The following is a 15,530-nucleotide window of genomic DNA, read 5'->3' on the forward strand; positions in this document are numbered from 1 at the left end:
CTTTCATGATGATGCGTGTCTGTGTCAAGTTGTAGAACTGGCTTCTTGGACAGCAAACTCTACAGAAATATGGTCAGTATCATAGGGAAATTCAAGGCCATATAAAGATCAAACATTTTTACGACCAGTATATCTATTTTGAAATTCTAAATAGTTGGGGAATAGTTTTTATCTCGATAAACCTCTCTGTATGATTTGCCTTTTTAAAAAAATCCCGTCAAAAAAGAAGAGGCCCATGGGCCCCATTGCTCACCAGATTAACTGGTGATGCCGTTCTTTACCAGATTTCCCCCTTGTAATACCTTTTGTAACCCCACCTTATCCCCCTTCCTGGTCATGATTTTAACAATTTAAAATCTACTTTACCCCAGGATGCTTCCACACACATTTTGTAATTTATAGGAAATAATGGATACAACCACAGCAGAAAAAATTTAAACCTGTGTATGAAAACAACTTATTCCATGTTAATGAACAAACACATTTCATTGATTACATAACACAATCTGGAAGGCTTGGGCATATTTATAAGTTTTATTTTGTTCATAATCAATATGAAATCATAAGTAACTTATAAAGATATTCTGTATAAAACAGAAAAACAAAACAAAAAGCCAGCAATAAAATACATGTATTAGAGAACATTTTGATTGAACATCTCTCAGGCTCTCATACTTGGGGTAACATATAACTTCATAACCAGCTATAATATTAATATAATATAATAATACTAGTTTTCATTGTTTCATTGCTTCTTGATTTTAAAGATGTTATATCAATAAGATATACATGTTTTGGGTATCCAAAGTACAAAGCCATATACTGCACAGAAAGAAGATATAAAAGTGTATGTAAAAAATTAAAAGATTTTTTTTTTCACAAAGTAAACAAAAGATGAACATCTATACATTCTATCAACCCTTAAATTTATTTATTTTAGCTTTTCTCTGATAATAAAGTTCTGTGTTAAACATGAGAATATTATACTGAAAATGCTTTGAGCTAATTATTATTCAAACACAGACAAAGTGATATGACACTACACTCTCTACTTGTTTTATTCCTATAGTAAAGTACCTCCATGCAAGAATCGAAACACCACCGGGTATATTGAAATACATGTAATATCAAACCAAAAGAGTGATTGACAGGATGGACAATATGATTCCTAGAGGAATCCTGCATTTCTGTGTACATGCCTTAATTATTTTCTTATTTTTTTTCCAACAAGATTGTTTTCTTTACATATTTGAAATTTCTTAATTTACAGTAATCAAATGTCTACAGTCAAAGCTATAAATTGTCAGTTTCTTCCTTTGTTAGCTCACTTATTGGAATCATTCCATCCACTTTGGATCAAACACAAGTGGAAAAAATTGTCCTTCCATTTTTCTACCCTGAAAAAATATTAAAGAAAAATCCTGAGTATGAGTTTGGTGAGTAGAGCACTCTTTACTGAATGAAAGAAAAGCAAAATATGATAGGCCTCCATACATCGGTAAACAAGAGGCCCAAGGGCCTTAATGGTCATCTGAGTATAATAAAACCCTATACAATATCTGTGACTAGTAAATAAATTATACATGTAATACAAAAATCAGCTGAAACTGAATTATACCCCTACATTGATTTATCACTAGTGAATAAAGGGGAACAACTTCTGATAAAGCAGAGTAAATATTTCCACACAATATCAATAGAGCCACCCCTAACTCTAGAACAAATGCTACTAATTTCACAATTTTGGATGAGGCACTCTGGCTTATCATGACCATGTATTTTATTTCTCTGCTGAATACTTAAAAAAAGAGAAGGTATTCAAAGAATTCATGCATTTTTACTATTTGATCAATAGAGCCCCCATCCTTAATCCAAAACCCTGATCTAGAGGCCATGAAATTCACAATTTTGGAAGAAGTACACTTGCTCATCAAACCCATGTACTCAGTGTATGTTCTAAATATCTAGGAGTGGAGAAAAAGATTTTTAAAAAACCTAATGCATTTTCACTCAATTACAAATAAAGCCCCACTCTAGCTCCAGAATCAAACCAATGGGGGCACTTTTTTATTGTAATGCAACAAGTTAGTCTGCTAAATATACTGGGGGAAGGAGGAACATTTTTATTAAAGGTTTTATCCATTTTCATTATGATCGAGTAAAACCAACCCTAAAACCAGAACCAATGATACGGGGGCCATGAATATCAAAATTTTGAGAGGACTTCTTGTTGCCTTTTACAACCAAGCCAACAGTTTGACTAATTAAAATTGTATTTGATATCCAGGAATAAAGGAAGGTTTTATAGATTGCATTAAATTGTTTCAGTCCCTACGTTCAGATATGATAAAATTCAATGATTTTGTTCCCCTTTGCCCATAGATGCTATAAAGCCAAAATTGGTTGACATTGGTTCTGCAATGCCAGAGAAGCTGAAAGTGTTCAAATGTTCATGCACTCTTGCATGAAGAAAAACCAGAAGTCTCTGTCGAGACTGTAGCTCTACTGGTTTGTACTTATCAAGAACCATTTCACTATTCTATGTATCTTAGTGTAGTCTACTTGTGTGCCAAGTTATATTGAAATCAGACCAAAACTGTAAAAGGAGTAGCGTTTTGAAGGAATTTCACAGAAAATTCTATTTTTAGTAACCATGGCAACACCGTTCATCGAAATTAAAAACCGATGCACTATTCTATGTATCTTAGTGTAGTCTACTTGTGTGCCAAGTTATATTGAAATCAGACCAAAACTGTAAAAGGAGTAGCGTTTTGAAGGAATTTCACAGAAAATTCTATTTTTAGTAACCATGGCAACACCGTTCATCGAAATTAAAAACCGATGCACTATTCTATGTATCTTAGTGTAGTCTACTTGTGTGCCAAGTTATATTGAAATCAGACCAAAACTGTAGGAGGAGTAGCGTTTTGAAGGAATTTCACAGAAAATTCTATTTTTAGTAACCATGGCAACACCGTTCATCGAAATTAAAAACTGATGTACTATTCTATGTATCTTAGTGTAGTCTACTGGTGTGTCAAGTTATATTGAAATCAGACCAAAACTGTAGGAAGAGTAGCGTTTTGAAGGAATTTCACAGAAAATTCTATTTTTAGTAACCATGGCAACACCGTTCATCGAAATTAAAAACCGATGCACTATTCTATGTATCTTAGTGTAGTCAACTTGTGTGCCAAGTTATATTGAAATCAGACCAAAACTGTAGGAGGAGTAGCGTTTTGAAGGAATTTCACAGAAAATATATTTTTAGTAACCATGGCAACACCGTTCATCGAAATTAAAAACCGATGCACTATTCTATGTATCTTAGTGTAGACTACTTGTGTGCCAAGTTATATTGAAATCAGACCAAAACTGTAGAAGGAGTAGCGTTTTGAAGGAATTTCACAGAAAATTCTATTTTTAGTAACCATGGCAACACCGTTCATCGAAATTAAAAACCGATGCACTATTCTATGTATCTTAGTGTAGTCTACTTGTGTGCCAAGTTATATTGAAATCAGACCAAAACTGTAGGAAGAGTAGCGTTTTGAAGGAATTTCACAGAAAATTCTATTTTAAGTAACCATGGCAACACCGTTCATCGAAATTAAAAACCAATGCACTATTCTATGTATCTTAGTGTAGTCTACTTGTGTGCCAAGTTATATAGAAATCAGACCAAAACTGTAGGAGGAGTAGCGTTTTGAAGGAATTTCACAGAAAATTCTATTTTTAGTAACAATGGCAATACCGTTCATCGAAATTAAAAACCGATGCACTATTCTATGTTTCTTAGTGTAGTCTACCTGTGTGCCAAGTTATATTGAAATCAGACCAAAACTGTAGAAGGAGTAGCGTTTTGAAGGAATTCACAGAAAATGCTATTTTTAGTAACCATGGCAACATCGTTCATCGAAATTAAAAACCGATGCACTATTCTATGTATCTTAGTGTAGTCTACTTGTGTGCCAAGTTATATTGAAATCAGACCAAAACTGTAGGAGGAGTAGCGTTTTGAAGGAATTTCACAGAAAATTCTATTTTTAGTAACCATGGCAACACCGTTCATCGAAATTAAAAACCGATGCACTATTCTATGTATCTTAGTGTAGTCTACTTGTGTGCCAAGTTATATTAAAATCAGACCAACACTGTAGGAGGAGTAGCGTTTTGAAGGAATTTCACAGAAAATTCTATTTTTAGTAACCATGGCAACACCGTTCATCGAAATTAAAAACCGATGCACTATTCTATGTATCTTAGTGTAGTCTACCTGTGTGCCAAGTTATATTGAAATCAGACCAAAACTGTAGAAGGAGTAGCGTTTTGAAGGAATTCACAGAAAATGCTATTTTTAGTAACCATGGCAACATCGTTCATCGAAATTAAAAACCGATGCACTATTCTATGTATCTTAGTGTAGTCTACTTGTGTGCCAAGTTATATTGAAATCAGACCAAAACTGTAGGAGGAGTAGCGTTTTGAAGGAATTTCACAGAAAATTCTATTTTTAGTAACCATGGCAACACCGTTCATCGAAATTAAAAACCGATGCACTATTCTATGTATCTTTGTGTTGTCTACTTGTGTGCCAAGTTATATTAAAATCAGACCAACACTGTAGGAGGAGTAGCGTTTTGAAGGAATTTCACAGAAAATTCTATTTTTAGTAACCATGGCAACACCGTTCATCGAAATTAAAAACCGATGCACTATTCTATGTATCTTAGTGTAGTCTACTTGTGTGCCAAGTTATATTGAAATCAGACCAAAACTGTAGGAAGAGTAGCGTTTTGAAGGAATTTCACAGAAAATTCTATTTTTAGTAACCATGGCAACACCGTTCATCGAAATTAAAAACCGATGCACTATTCTATGTATCTTAGTGTAGTCTACTTGTGTGCCAAGTTATATTAAAATCAGATCAAAACTGTAGAAGGAGTAGCGTTTTGAAGGAATTTCACAGAAAATTCTATTTTTAGTAACCATGGCAACACCGTTCATCGAAATTAAAAACCGATGCACTATTCTATGTATCTTAGTGTAGTCTACTTGTGTGCCAAGTTATATTGAAATCAGACGAAAAATGTAGAAGGAGTAGCGTTTTGAAGGAATTTCACAGAAAATTCTATTTTAAGTAACCATGGCAACACCGTTCATCGAAATTAAAAACCGATGCACTATTCTATGTATCTTAGTGTAGTCTACTTGTGTGCCAAGTTATATTGAAATCAGACCAAAACTGTAGGAGGAGTAGCGTTTTGAAAAATTGTTTACAGACAGACGGACAGACAGACAGACAGACAGACAGACGGACGGACGCCGGACGCATTACTATCGCATAAGCTCTTCTGGTCTCTGACCAGTAGAGCTAACAAAGATAGCAAAAGGGGGCCTGAAAACCTCAGGCATTGTCATAGCTGTCAAGAGAGATACACCATGGTACTCCTAGACAGCATTACATCAATATTCCGACTGACCTACCGTAGGAATTGTGATGCCTTTGAGAAGTTCATCGTCTGTGTTAGATATTGTGCCATCAGCAAAGTAGTTCAGGACACTGGCTCTTCTTGGACCATCTGACCTGTAAGGTTAAAGTCTTCTCTTTCCTCAACAATGTACAAATAGCTTTAACAAGATAATTATGAGACTTTGGTTAAAAATACATTGACAATTTTATATGAAATTTCAAAACATTTCCAACTTATTCTCACACATCTAGTACACAGTTGAAAACAAAGCACAATGACATGCAGTCCCCATCCCCTTTTTTTCATTCTGGGCTGCTGAACAATGTTCATAATCTAAATTAACTTGATATAATTAGGGATGTCAACGAATATTCGAATATTCGAATATTCATTCGATGAGTTGATATTCGAATATAAATTTGTGATTCGAATATTCGTTTTTAAGTATACAAGCATTAAAAAGGGAGAAAAACCTGGCAAATTTTATTAGAAATTGAATCAAATTTTTACAAAATAAAAAAAACACTCCTCTTGGATTACCTTAAAGGCGTGAAGGGTGTATCCATAAGAGTAATTTATTTATTTTATTTATTTGTTCACTTAATTAGTGGTATAAAAGTTACTAGTACTAACAATCAGCTTGTATTGTTGTAAGGACCAAGTTTTACAGTAAACACACGGACTTCTTGTTTATGTAAATATCATTAAAAATCATTATCAGGAAATTATAATTAGCAAAACGTCATTGCTTTTAATATTTCACCGTTAGCTAATTGTTCTGTTTGGTATAGATTTGTAGGAATTATCAGTGTAGACTTTAGTAAGAAGATCAATTAATCTAGAATATATTAAAGAATGTTTTTAATTTTCTAAAACCAACCATTTCATTTTAAATGTATACAATTCAATAATTTTATTAACTATATATAATTGTAGAGCATTTTTCGAACTCTACACGAGTTTTTATTCTAAAATAATGGCATAAAACCTATACTGCTTGACAGGAGAGTGAAGATATATATTTAATAATGCAGAATGTACTGATTTTATCGAATATTCGAATATATTCGAATACTCTTATCGAATATTCGAATATCAATTATTGACAATTTTGACATCCCTAGATATAATAGTTACCTAAAAGGCAGTTTTGGAAGGAAGGAGAGAATTTTAGATAGGGTTAAAATTTTATGAATCTGTTAGATCTTTAATGCGAGTGTCTTGGGCAAGGATATACTATGCACAAAAATATTGGAATAACTACACGATTTTGTAATGCAGATAGCTGGAAGTGCAAGATTAAACCCTTGTCAGGCCAACATTTTTCTCCAATTTTAATACTTAGCTCCCAATGAAAAAAAAAAATGGAGGGTTTAGAAAAGTCTCAGTGAGATCTTCAGGATGGAAAACTGCAAAAGAAAAGGGGGAAAGAGTGGACTAGGAATTGGCTATGTCGGCCCAAAGCTCAATGGAAGGGCACCCACATGGTTTGCCGGAGGTCCTTGGTTCAAGTCCCTGTCCGGCCAACATTTTCTTTGCCTGTTATTATAATTTAAGTGGAGTCCTACAAATACCTGTGGAACAAAGACTTTATCTAAATAAAAATCATATTCACCACCAAACAATGTGACAAAAGGCCTGGTTAACTACCTGTTACCATAGGAACCATGAACAGCCATCGCATGATGGAAACTGGCTTCTCCTTTCTTTAGCATGGATGGTATGGGCTGGAATTCTTTTTTTTCTTCCTCTGTTAACACAGTCTTCAAAGAAAAAAAGACTGAGAATCAAAAACACACTGTTTCCAGAGATGGATTTTCAATGCATGTAAAACAAAGTAAAACTACCAGTATAAAATGTGTACATGTACAAACCATAATGGATTCCATGTCTTTAAAATCGAAATCAGTGACTGGTAAAGGATTTCCATCTCTTGTCCATCTGCAGAGAACAAATACTAACAATAACATAACAGTTACGAGATGCACAGGACTAATACTAACTTTCAAATATTTAAGGGTTGTTTTCAATAAAAACATAATGGTAAGTTATGGAAATAGAACTCTTTTAAGAAAAAGTTGATGTCATGAAGCCTGTTTCTTAATTTGACAGTGAGAGGCATTTTAAAACATTGCTTCAGGAAAATGCACAGATGAGAAATAGACAGACAGAAAATTATGGGGAAAAAAGGATAGTAAATATTCCAAACTTTCAGACTTTCATGCAGGTTGTTATTCATGTAAAGTGTTGATCACATACTTTTTCCCTAAATAATGAAACCGAGCTAAAAAAAGATTGAACTACCTGTGTGAGCCTGGTATGTAGTACAATGTGCCATTTTCTTTGGTTTGATCTTCCAGGGCAATGTGTATCTAGGAATCAATACATTAAACAAATTAAAAGAAATCTCTGTACATGACAAAGTTTTTCAGAACAATAAAGGCAGTACTGTATTCACTGCAGAAAGTGTTTACTATTTCTCAATGAAAACTTACAGTAAGATGCTGCATTGGCTGTGTCCTAGTCCAATAGGAGTAATCCTGATGCCTGAAATTGAGATACAAGATGATTAGTTCAGATGACTAAAACATACGGATATAATTGTGTGTTGCAGTGATATGCGTGACAGTATAAAGCTTTAGTTTCATATAAAACAAGAGGCCCATGGGCCACATCGCTCACCTGAGAAGCTTTGACCATTTTGTTCTTTACCAGATTTCCTCCTTGTAATACATAATGCATCCCCACCCTACCCCACTGATCATAATTAAAACATTTTAAAATCTACACTACCCCAGGATCCTTCTACATAAGTTTCAGCTTTTCTGGCCCAGTGGTTCTTGAGAAGAAGATTTTCAAAGATTTTTCCTATATATTTCTATGTAAAACTTTGATTCCCCATTGTGGCCCCGCCCTTCCCCCGGGGGTCATGATTTGAACAATTTAGAATCTACACTACCTGAGGATAATTCCACATAAGTTTCAGCTTTTCTGGCCCAGTGGTTCTTGAGAAGAAGATTTTCAAAGATTTTCCTATATATTTCTATGTAAAACTTTGATTCCCCATTGTGGCCCCACCCTTCCCCTGGGGGTCATGATTTGAACAATTTAGAATCTACACTATACCAGGATGCTTCCATATAAGTTTCAGCTTTTCTGGCCCAGTGGTTCTTGAGAAGAAGATTTTCAAAGATTTTCCTATATATTTCTATGTAAAACTTTGATTCCCCATTGTGGCCCCAGCCTTACCCCGGGGGTCATGCTTTGAACAATTTAGAATTTACACTACCCCAGGATGCTTCAACATAAGTTTCAGCTTTTCTGGCCCAGTGGTTCTTGAGAAGAAGATTTTCAAAGATTTTCCCTATATATTTCTATGTAAAACTTTGATTCCCCATTGTGGCCCCACCCTTCCCCTGGGGGTCATGATTTGAACAATTTAGAATCTAAACTACCCCCACCGTCTCAAGCCACGGTCCGGAGTCCGCATATAGCTCTCTCCTACCCGTGGCTGCTTGATCACAAAAAGTGTCGTAATCATGAATATTTACGCCTCTCTATTGTGACGTCATATTCAGTCAGTGGCATGTTTTGTTTCCATCGCAATTGAAATCAACAACTGACGTCAACAGTACACAAGAAAAATTTCCTTTACTGTGATTGGATATGGAAAGGTCGCGATAAAGTTCATCTTCCGACTATGCTTTACTCGCATTGGTCAATATTTTAATGAGCTACGAAGAATTCTCTCCTCGTTCAACCACGGCCAGATTGGGAGAGGATCGTACATTTTGGCCGTGGTTTGCGACGATGAACTACCCCAGGATGCTTCAACATAAGTTTCAGCTTTTCTGGCCCAGTGGTTCTTGAGAAGAAGATTTTCAAAGATTTTTCCTATATATTTCTATGTAAAACTTTGATTCCCCAATGTGGCCCCACCCTTCCCCCGGGGGTCATGATTTGAACAATTTAGAATCTACACTACCTGAGGATGCTTCCACATAAGTTTCAGCTTTTCTGGCCAAGTGGTTCTTGAGAGGAAGATTTTTAAAGATTTTCCTATATATTTCTATGTAAAACTTTGATTCCCCATTGTGGCCCCGCCCTTCCCCTGGGGGTCATTATTTGAACAATTTAGAATCTACAGTACCCCAGGATGCTTCCACATAAGTTTCAGCTTTTCTAGCCCAGTGGTTCTTGAGAAGAAGATTTTCAAAGATTTTTCCTATATATTTCTATGTAGAACTTTGATTCCCCATTGTGGCCCCGTCCTTCCACCGGGGGTCATTATTTGAACAATTTAGAATCTAAACTACCCAAGGATGCTTCCACATAAGTTTCAGCTTTTCTGGCCCAGTGGTTCTTGAGAAGAAGATTTTCAAAGATTTTTCCTATATATTTCTATGTAAAACTTTGATTCCCCATTGTGGCCCCGCCCTTCCCCTGGGGGTCATGATTTGAATAATTTAAAATCTACACTATACCAGGATGCTTCCACATAAGTTTCAGCTTTTCTGGCCCAGTGGTTCTTGAGAAGAAGATTTTTTTAATGACCCCACCCTATTTTTGTCTTTTCTTGATTATCTCCCCTTGTGAGGGGACTTGGCCCTTTATTTTAACAATTTAAATTCCCCTTCACCCAAGGATGCTTTGTACCAAGTTTGGTCAAAATTGGCCCAGTGGTTCTTGAGAAGAAGTCGAAAATGTGAAAAGTTTACAGACGGACAGACAGACGGACGGACAGACAGACAGCTAGACAGACGACGGACAAAATGTGATCAGAAAAGCTCACTTGAGCCTTCGGCTCAGGTGAGCTAAAAACACAACTGTACTAAAGATAAAGTTGTGTACAGCACTTTCAGATTTTTCACTTGAACAATACATGGGAAAACACATGTAGCTAAAGGCTTCTGTAAGGAAGGAAGCAAATGGAAAATATACAAGTAAGTATCCCAACCTTTTTTCCTAACAGATCCACTGAGTACAACAATATCTAAAAGGATACTGTACCAACTTTTATTATGTGTGAGAAATATTTTTTAAATGAAGTTTCAACGACTTACTTGAACTTGTGAATATTAATTGCCACGAACCACTTATTTTCATTTTCTTAATTACTTTGATGTACTTAGTCAAAGTGGGATATTTATATAAATATATCCAATTTTAGTGGAAAAATAATTTTAAAAATAGCAAATTCTTCTTTGGAGCACAAAACGAGGAAAAAAGTTGTTAGCAACAATGCAATTTCTGCGACAGCACCATTTTAAGCTACACTTGGTTGCTAGTTGGGGGATTGCTAGCTGGCTTACCATGCCACACAGCCACCATGTTGAGCAGGCTTGGCAAACAACTGATCATGCCAAAACCTCACAGGTAGTGTTTTGTCCTTCACAAGTAATTGTGAAGTAGGAACCTGGTTATACAAAACATTAATTATCATATCTCTTAACAGAGATCTATCTACAAACCATATTTATGTGATGTTTTTTCTGGTATGTAAAAAGTATATATTAGCTATTTATGTAAATTTAAAATGGATGTTAAGGTTCTTTGCCCCTCTGATAAGAGAGATAACTCTAGGATTATTTATAGAAGAGCTTTTATGCCAAATTTTGCCACATGTGCTAAATTTTTTCCATTTCAAATGAATAAGACTCTTTTTAGAAAACCATAAGCATTATTTTATATGAATTAAGAAAAAATAATAATACAATTGAAACATAAAAAGGTGAAAATTTTATCTGGACAATAATGTTAGATTTATAGTAACTAGAATTCTGGTTTTGCAAAAACATGTTTTATAATGAAATACATGTACAAACCACAGCTTGAGGGAGGAAGGCAAGGTCATGGAACAGCTTGGTCAGTCTCCAGTGTCCTAACGCATGAATCAGGACATTATTGGGGTCACCACTCTGGTTACTATGGTATTCATACATCATGTCCATGCCAGGATGTGTTGTTTCACCCTACAAGAATAAAGGCCCATTTATATCATGTCAAAGGGCATGAAAAAATAATCCATATTACCTTTCTTTTATGCAGATATTCATTAAACTAGTAATTCCCCTTTCAGACTATATGCACAAAAACTGTAAAACATAAATTAGATCCAGAAGTTTGATTGATCTCTGCGGTTTATGTATATGATTTACCAGTAGCAAACTTATACATTGTATAATGATGATAGACTCACGGTGAAGATCTTGTAGTCCTCTAGTATCCTGTCACACTGCTCTGGAGACAGCAGGGGGACATTAAGTAGAAATCCATCTCTCCAGAACTGGTCTACCTTGTCCCCTGGTAGCAGGTGCTTTTTCCATCCCTCTGGATTCTGAAGCAAAGAAATGTGTAAGTTTCATGTCACTTTTTGTTTATTTTAAAAAAATACCTATGCATGGCATATTGTTCAGTGACAACAGTCAATTTAATCAGTCTTCGTCAAATTTTTTTTTTCAGCACATGCCCTTCGGGCAGGTGTTATCACCAATTACGCTAGCCCGAACAAATATTTACATGCCCAGAATTTAATCAAGTTATATTATTCTTATTTGCCTTTTCATGCCAAGGAAATGATCTGAAATCCATTCTGTCAATTCATTGTCTCGACATTTGTTTTCAACCTGTACACTTTTTGTGTCTCCTTTGCAGAAGAGTTCCTTGGAAATCGCGGTAAAATAAACTGTCAGTAAAATTTTATTTTAAACTTCACTTTAAATGGAAAATCAAAGACTTAAAAGTACATTTAATGTTATTGGTCTTATTTCATTTGATTATACCAAGGCTTATGCCTTAGAATTTACATGCCCTTCGGGCTTGTAAGTGTGCAACTTCCACAAGCCCGCTTCCAATTTTACCAGGTCCCGGGCATTGGACTCCCGGGATTTGTCGAAGACTGTTTAATGCTTTATTTATTTTTATTTAACCCATCCCTACCCCAAGTATAAATAATACTGCACATTCCTTGTGGAAAATAATCTGTATTATCAAACGAACACTTACTGTAATAGGTTCAAACAATTCTCCAAGAGGTTCATGTACTGTACTGTAATATGAACACTTACTGTAATAGGCTCAAACAATTCTCCAAGAGGTTCATGTACCGTATTGTAATATGAACACTTGTTTGACTGTAATAGGTTCAAACAATTCTCCAAGAGGTTCATGTACGTACTGTAAGTGTATATGAACACTTACTGTAATAGGCTCAAACAATTCTCCCTGAGGTTTATGTACTGTACCGTAAGTATATATGAACACTTACTGTAATAGGTTCAAACAATTCTCCCAGAGGTTCATGTACAGTACTGTAATCTGGAACCCCAGGTCTGATCTCAACTGGTGCAGGAGGTGACATGGCTCTGAATCACAACCTGTAAAAAAAAGTTATTGATGTCACCTGTTTACTTATAGGTAATAGTTATTATTAAGACAATGAAGTGGTCAATGAGCCACATTGCTCATCCACGCACTCTGCCAAGAGAAAAGCAAGAATTGTTTATCATGTTCATTGTTAAAATATATGTATGATGTAGTTTCAATCTACACTTGTTTTATTATCTTATAATAGATATGTGGAAGTATCCTTAAATAATGAAGATTTTAAATTGTTCAAATCATTAATTACCCCTCCTGCTAGCATGGCCAAAGTCTCATAATCAAAGTTTTGCATAGAGAAACATTTAATTTTTTACATTAAAAAAAATCTGCTCCAGATAGGCAAACACTCGAAAGAGAGACAAGATCATATTATAATTTAGATTTTGGTCTAGCAAAATAAATAAATAAATTGTCAGGGTTAGGCCAAAATAAATAAGGGTTGCCCGCAACCCTGTGTCTCGCCTGCTGTCGCTGTGGTTAGTAAGAAATGATTGTCTGATAAACTGAAGCATTTATCAGGGTGAAATTTCTCTTGTGAAATATTTGCTTGAAATGTTAATTATTTATTATGAGAATATTAAGAACATCTTGCCACCAGGTATTAAATCATTTAAAATGAAAACACTGATGTTTACCTACTGTGTAACAAAAATATCTGTAAAAGAATGGAAACAATCCTGAAATACAATAATAAAGAAATGGAACAGCTGACTTAATATCTAATCCCTTGGCGATTATATTGGCATTTATATATATATACATATACCCTGTAAATTCACAAATTATTGTGATGTTTTTATTATTGCGAATATTGCAACGTGTTATGAGTCGCAATAATTTGAACTTGCATTTTGAAATCAAATCCACTGTATATGTATCAAGTCATTCATGCAGAAAATGTAGGTGAAGATTACCTAATTATGGTACTGATATTGTTGGTTACCCATGATGTGTAGACTGACAAATTATCATGCCACTATAAGTTATAGTTGCTGAGATATGGACCTCCACCATAAATTTATGCAAAGTCACTCATGCGGAAAAATGTAGGTCAAGATGACCTAATTCTGGTACAGGCGTTTGTGGTTACCCATGATGTATCCACTGACAAATTATCATGCCACTATAAGTTATAGTTGCTGAGATATGGACCTCCACCATAAATTTATGGAAAGTCACTCATGCGGAAAAATGTAGGTCAAGATGACCTAATTCTGGTACAGGCGTTTGTGGTTACCCATGATGTATCCACTGACTAACTATCATGCCACTATAAGTTATAGTTGCTGAAATATGAACCTCCATTATCAATTTAACCAAAGTCATTCATGCAGAAAAATGTAGGTCAAAATGACCTAATTCTGGTACTGATGTTGTTGGTTACTTATAACCTGTACAATGACAAATCATCATGCCATTATAAGTTATAGATGCTGAGATATGGACCTCCACCAAAAATTTAACCAAAGTCACTCATGCAGAAAAATGTAGGTCAAGATGACCTAATTCTGGTACTGACGTTTGTGGTTACCCATGATGTATCCACTGACTAATTATCATATCCCTATAACTTATAGTTGCTGGAATATAGGTCTTCACCATAAATTATCATGAAAAAACTAAGTCCAACTTAAGGAAAAAATACGGAAAAATTTGAATTTTTTTTTTCAAAATCATACTTGGGATATAAATTTTTATCCATACTGAATATTGTGTCCAAATTTCAAGAAGACTGAATAAAATTTGAGAAAGTTATTGCAGTTTATAAAACTTTGACATTTGGGTTAACCAAAAGTTGGACGCCGACGACGACGACGACGACGACGGAATCTATGGTCGCTATGTCTCGCTTCGCGACATTCGTCGCAGGCGAGACAAAAATAGTCTTGTTTCCTGCTACCCGACCTACCCTATTATTTTGCACCCAACCCTAAAGTTTTTTTTAGCTTTTGGGGAAAAAATTCAAATTTTTAGAAATTTCATGCTTTAAAAGTGAAAAAATATATATATTCTCAGTTGTGTTTCATGAAAATTATATGTTTAAAATATGGACTTTCGTAAAATTCCACTTGAGTTGTGCATCCAAAGACATGGAATTTCATTTGGAAAGATGATATTGACCTTAGCTATCTAAGCTATGACATGTTCAATTTGGTTCATATCCAAAAAAATACCGTTGGAAAAAATAAAATAAAATTAAAAAATAAAATAATTTTCCTACCTACCTACCCTATTTTTTTCTGGCTGGTAGCAGGAAACGAGACTATTATTTTTTTTTTTGGCCTTAGTAATATAGCATGTATAGGTCCTTGAAATCACACAGTGTAAAATTGATTTACGTGTCACTAACCAAACATGCATTGTTGCATTTCAATTAAAAAATCTTTAGCTAAATTATAAAAAGAAACATGCAATTAACGCCTATTTTAATAAAATTATAAAAACACCTTTGAGGGCTAGTACTTTACCCTCTTGAGGCAACTCGCTAGGTGCGATTGTTTACAATAGAGTTATCCCGCTTTGATTTAATCGCTGTTCAGATTACCGCCCTCGGCATTTATATCACTTTTTCCCATGTAATTGCAGCGAGAAATCTGTTTTTCAGATTGTGACTTATGTTAGTGCTATTTTACACAAGAAAGAGTAAATTTTCAGAAAAATTCTACGACGAAA

General features: G+C 34.8%; 1 protein-coding gene across 2 annotated transcripts; it reads right to left on the reverse strand.

Annotated features, from left to right (window-relative positions):
- Positions 1 to 510: 510 nt before the first annotated feature.
- On the reverse strand, positions 511 to 15,372 carry LOC134273169 (phytanoyl-CoA dioxygenase domain-containing protein 1-like). Of its 2 annotated transcripts, none has more exons than XM_062755341.1 (11): positions 15,305 to 15,372; positions 12,742 to 12,850; positions 11,674 to 11,811; positions 11,300 to 11,446; positions 10,787 to 10,890; positions 7,970 to 8,021; positions 7,779 to 7,846; positions 7,349 to 7,415; positions 7,125 to 7,237; positions 5,488 to 5,587; positions 511 to 1,397 (listed from the first exon to the last, which is right to left on the reverse strand). In XM_062755341.1, the coding sequence occupies exons 2-11, from the start codon at positions 12,832 to 12,834 to the stop codon at positions 1,338 to 1,340; spliced, it is 942 nt and encodes a 313-aa protein (XP_062611325.1). In that variant the 5' UTR covers positions 12,835 to 12,850; positions 15,305 to 15,372; the 3' UTR covers positions 511 to 1,337. The 2 variants fall into 2 exon arrangements, with proteins under 2 accessions (XP_062611325.1, XP_062611326.1); XM_062755342.1 differs by having other exon boundaries at positions 15,326 to 15,347.
- Positions 15,373 to 15,530: the final 158 nt, after the last annotated feature.

Source organism: Saccostrea cucullata, unplaced genomic scaffold, assembly GCF_032062105.1.
Source record: "Saccostrea cucullata isolate Sc308-1 unplaced genomic scaffold, CSIRO_AGI_Scuc_v1 ctg137, whole genome shotgun sequence".
Classification (NCBI taxonomy): Eukaryota; Metazoa; Mollusca; class Bivalvia; order Ostreida; family Ostreidae; genus Saccostrea; species Saccostrea cuccullata.

What these genes read in the sequence shown, in the direction of transcription:
- LOC134273169 (XM_062755341.1), bottom strand. Translation starts at nt 12,834, where the DNA reads ATGTCACCTCCTGCACCAGTTGAGATCAGACCTGGGGTTCCAGATTAC. An exon ending in AATTGTTTGAACCTATTACA is followed by an intron (nt 11,812 to 12,741) that starts GTAAGTGTTCAT and finishes TCTTTGCTTCAG; the next exon opens with AATCCAGAGGGATGGAAAAA. An exon ending in CCTTCCTCCCTCAAGCTGTG is followed by an intron (nt 10,891 to 11,299) that starts GTTTGTACATGT and finishes TTGTATAACCAG; the next exon opens with GTTCCTACTTCACAATTACT.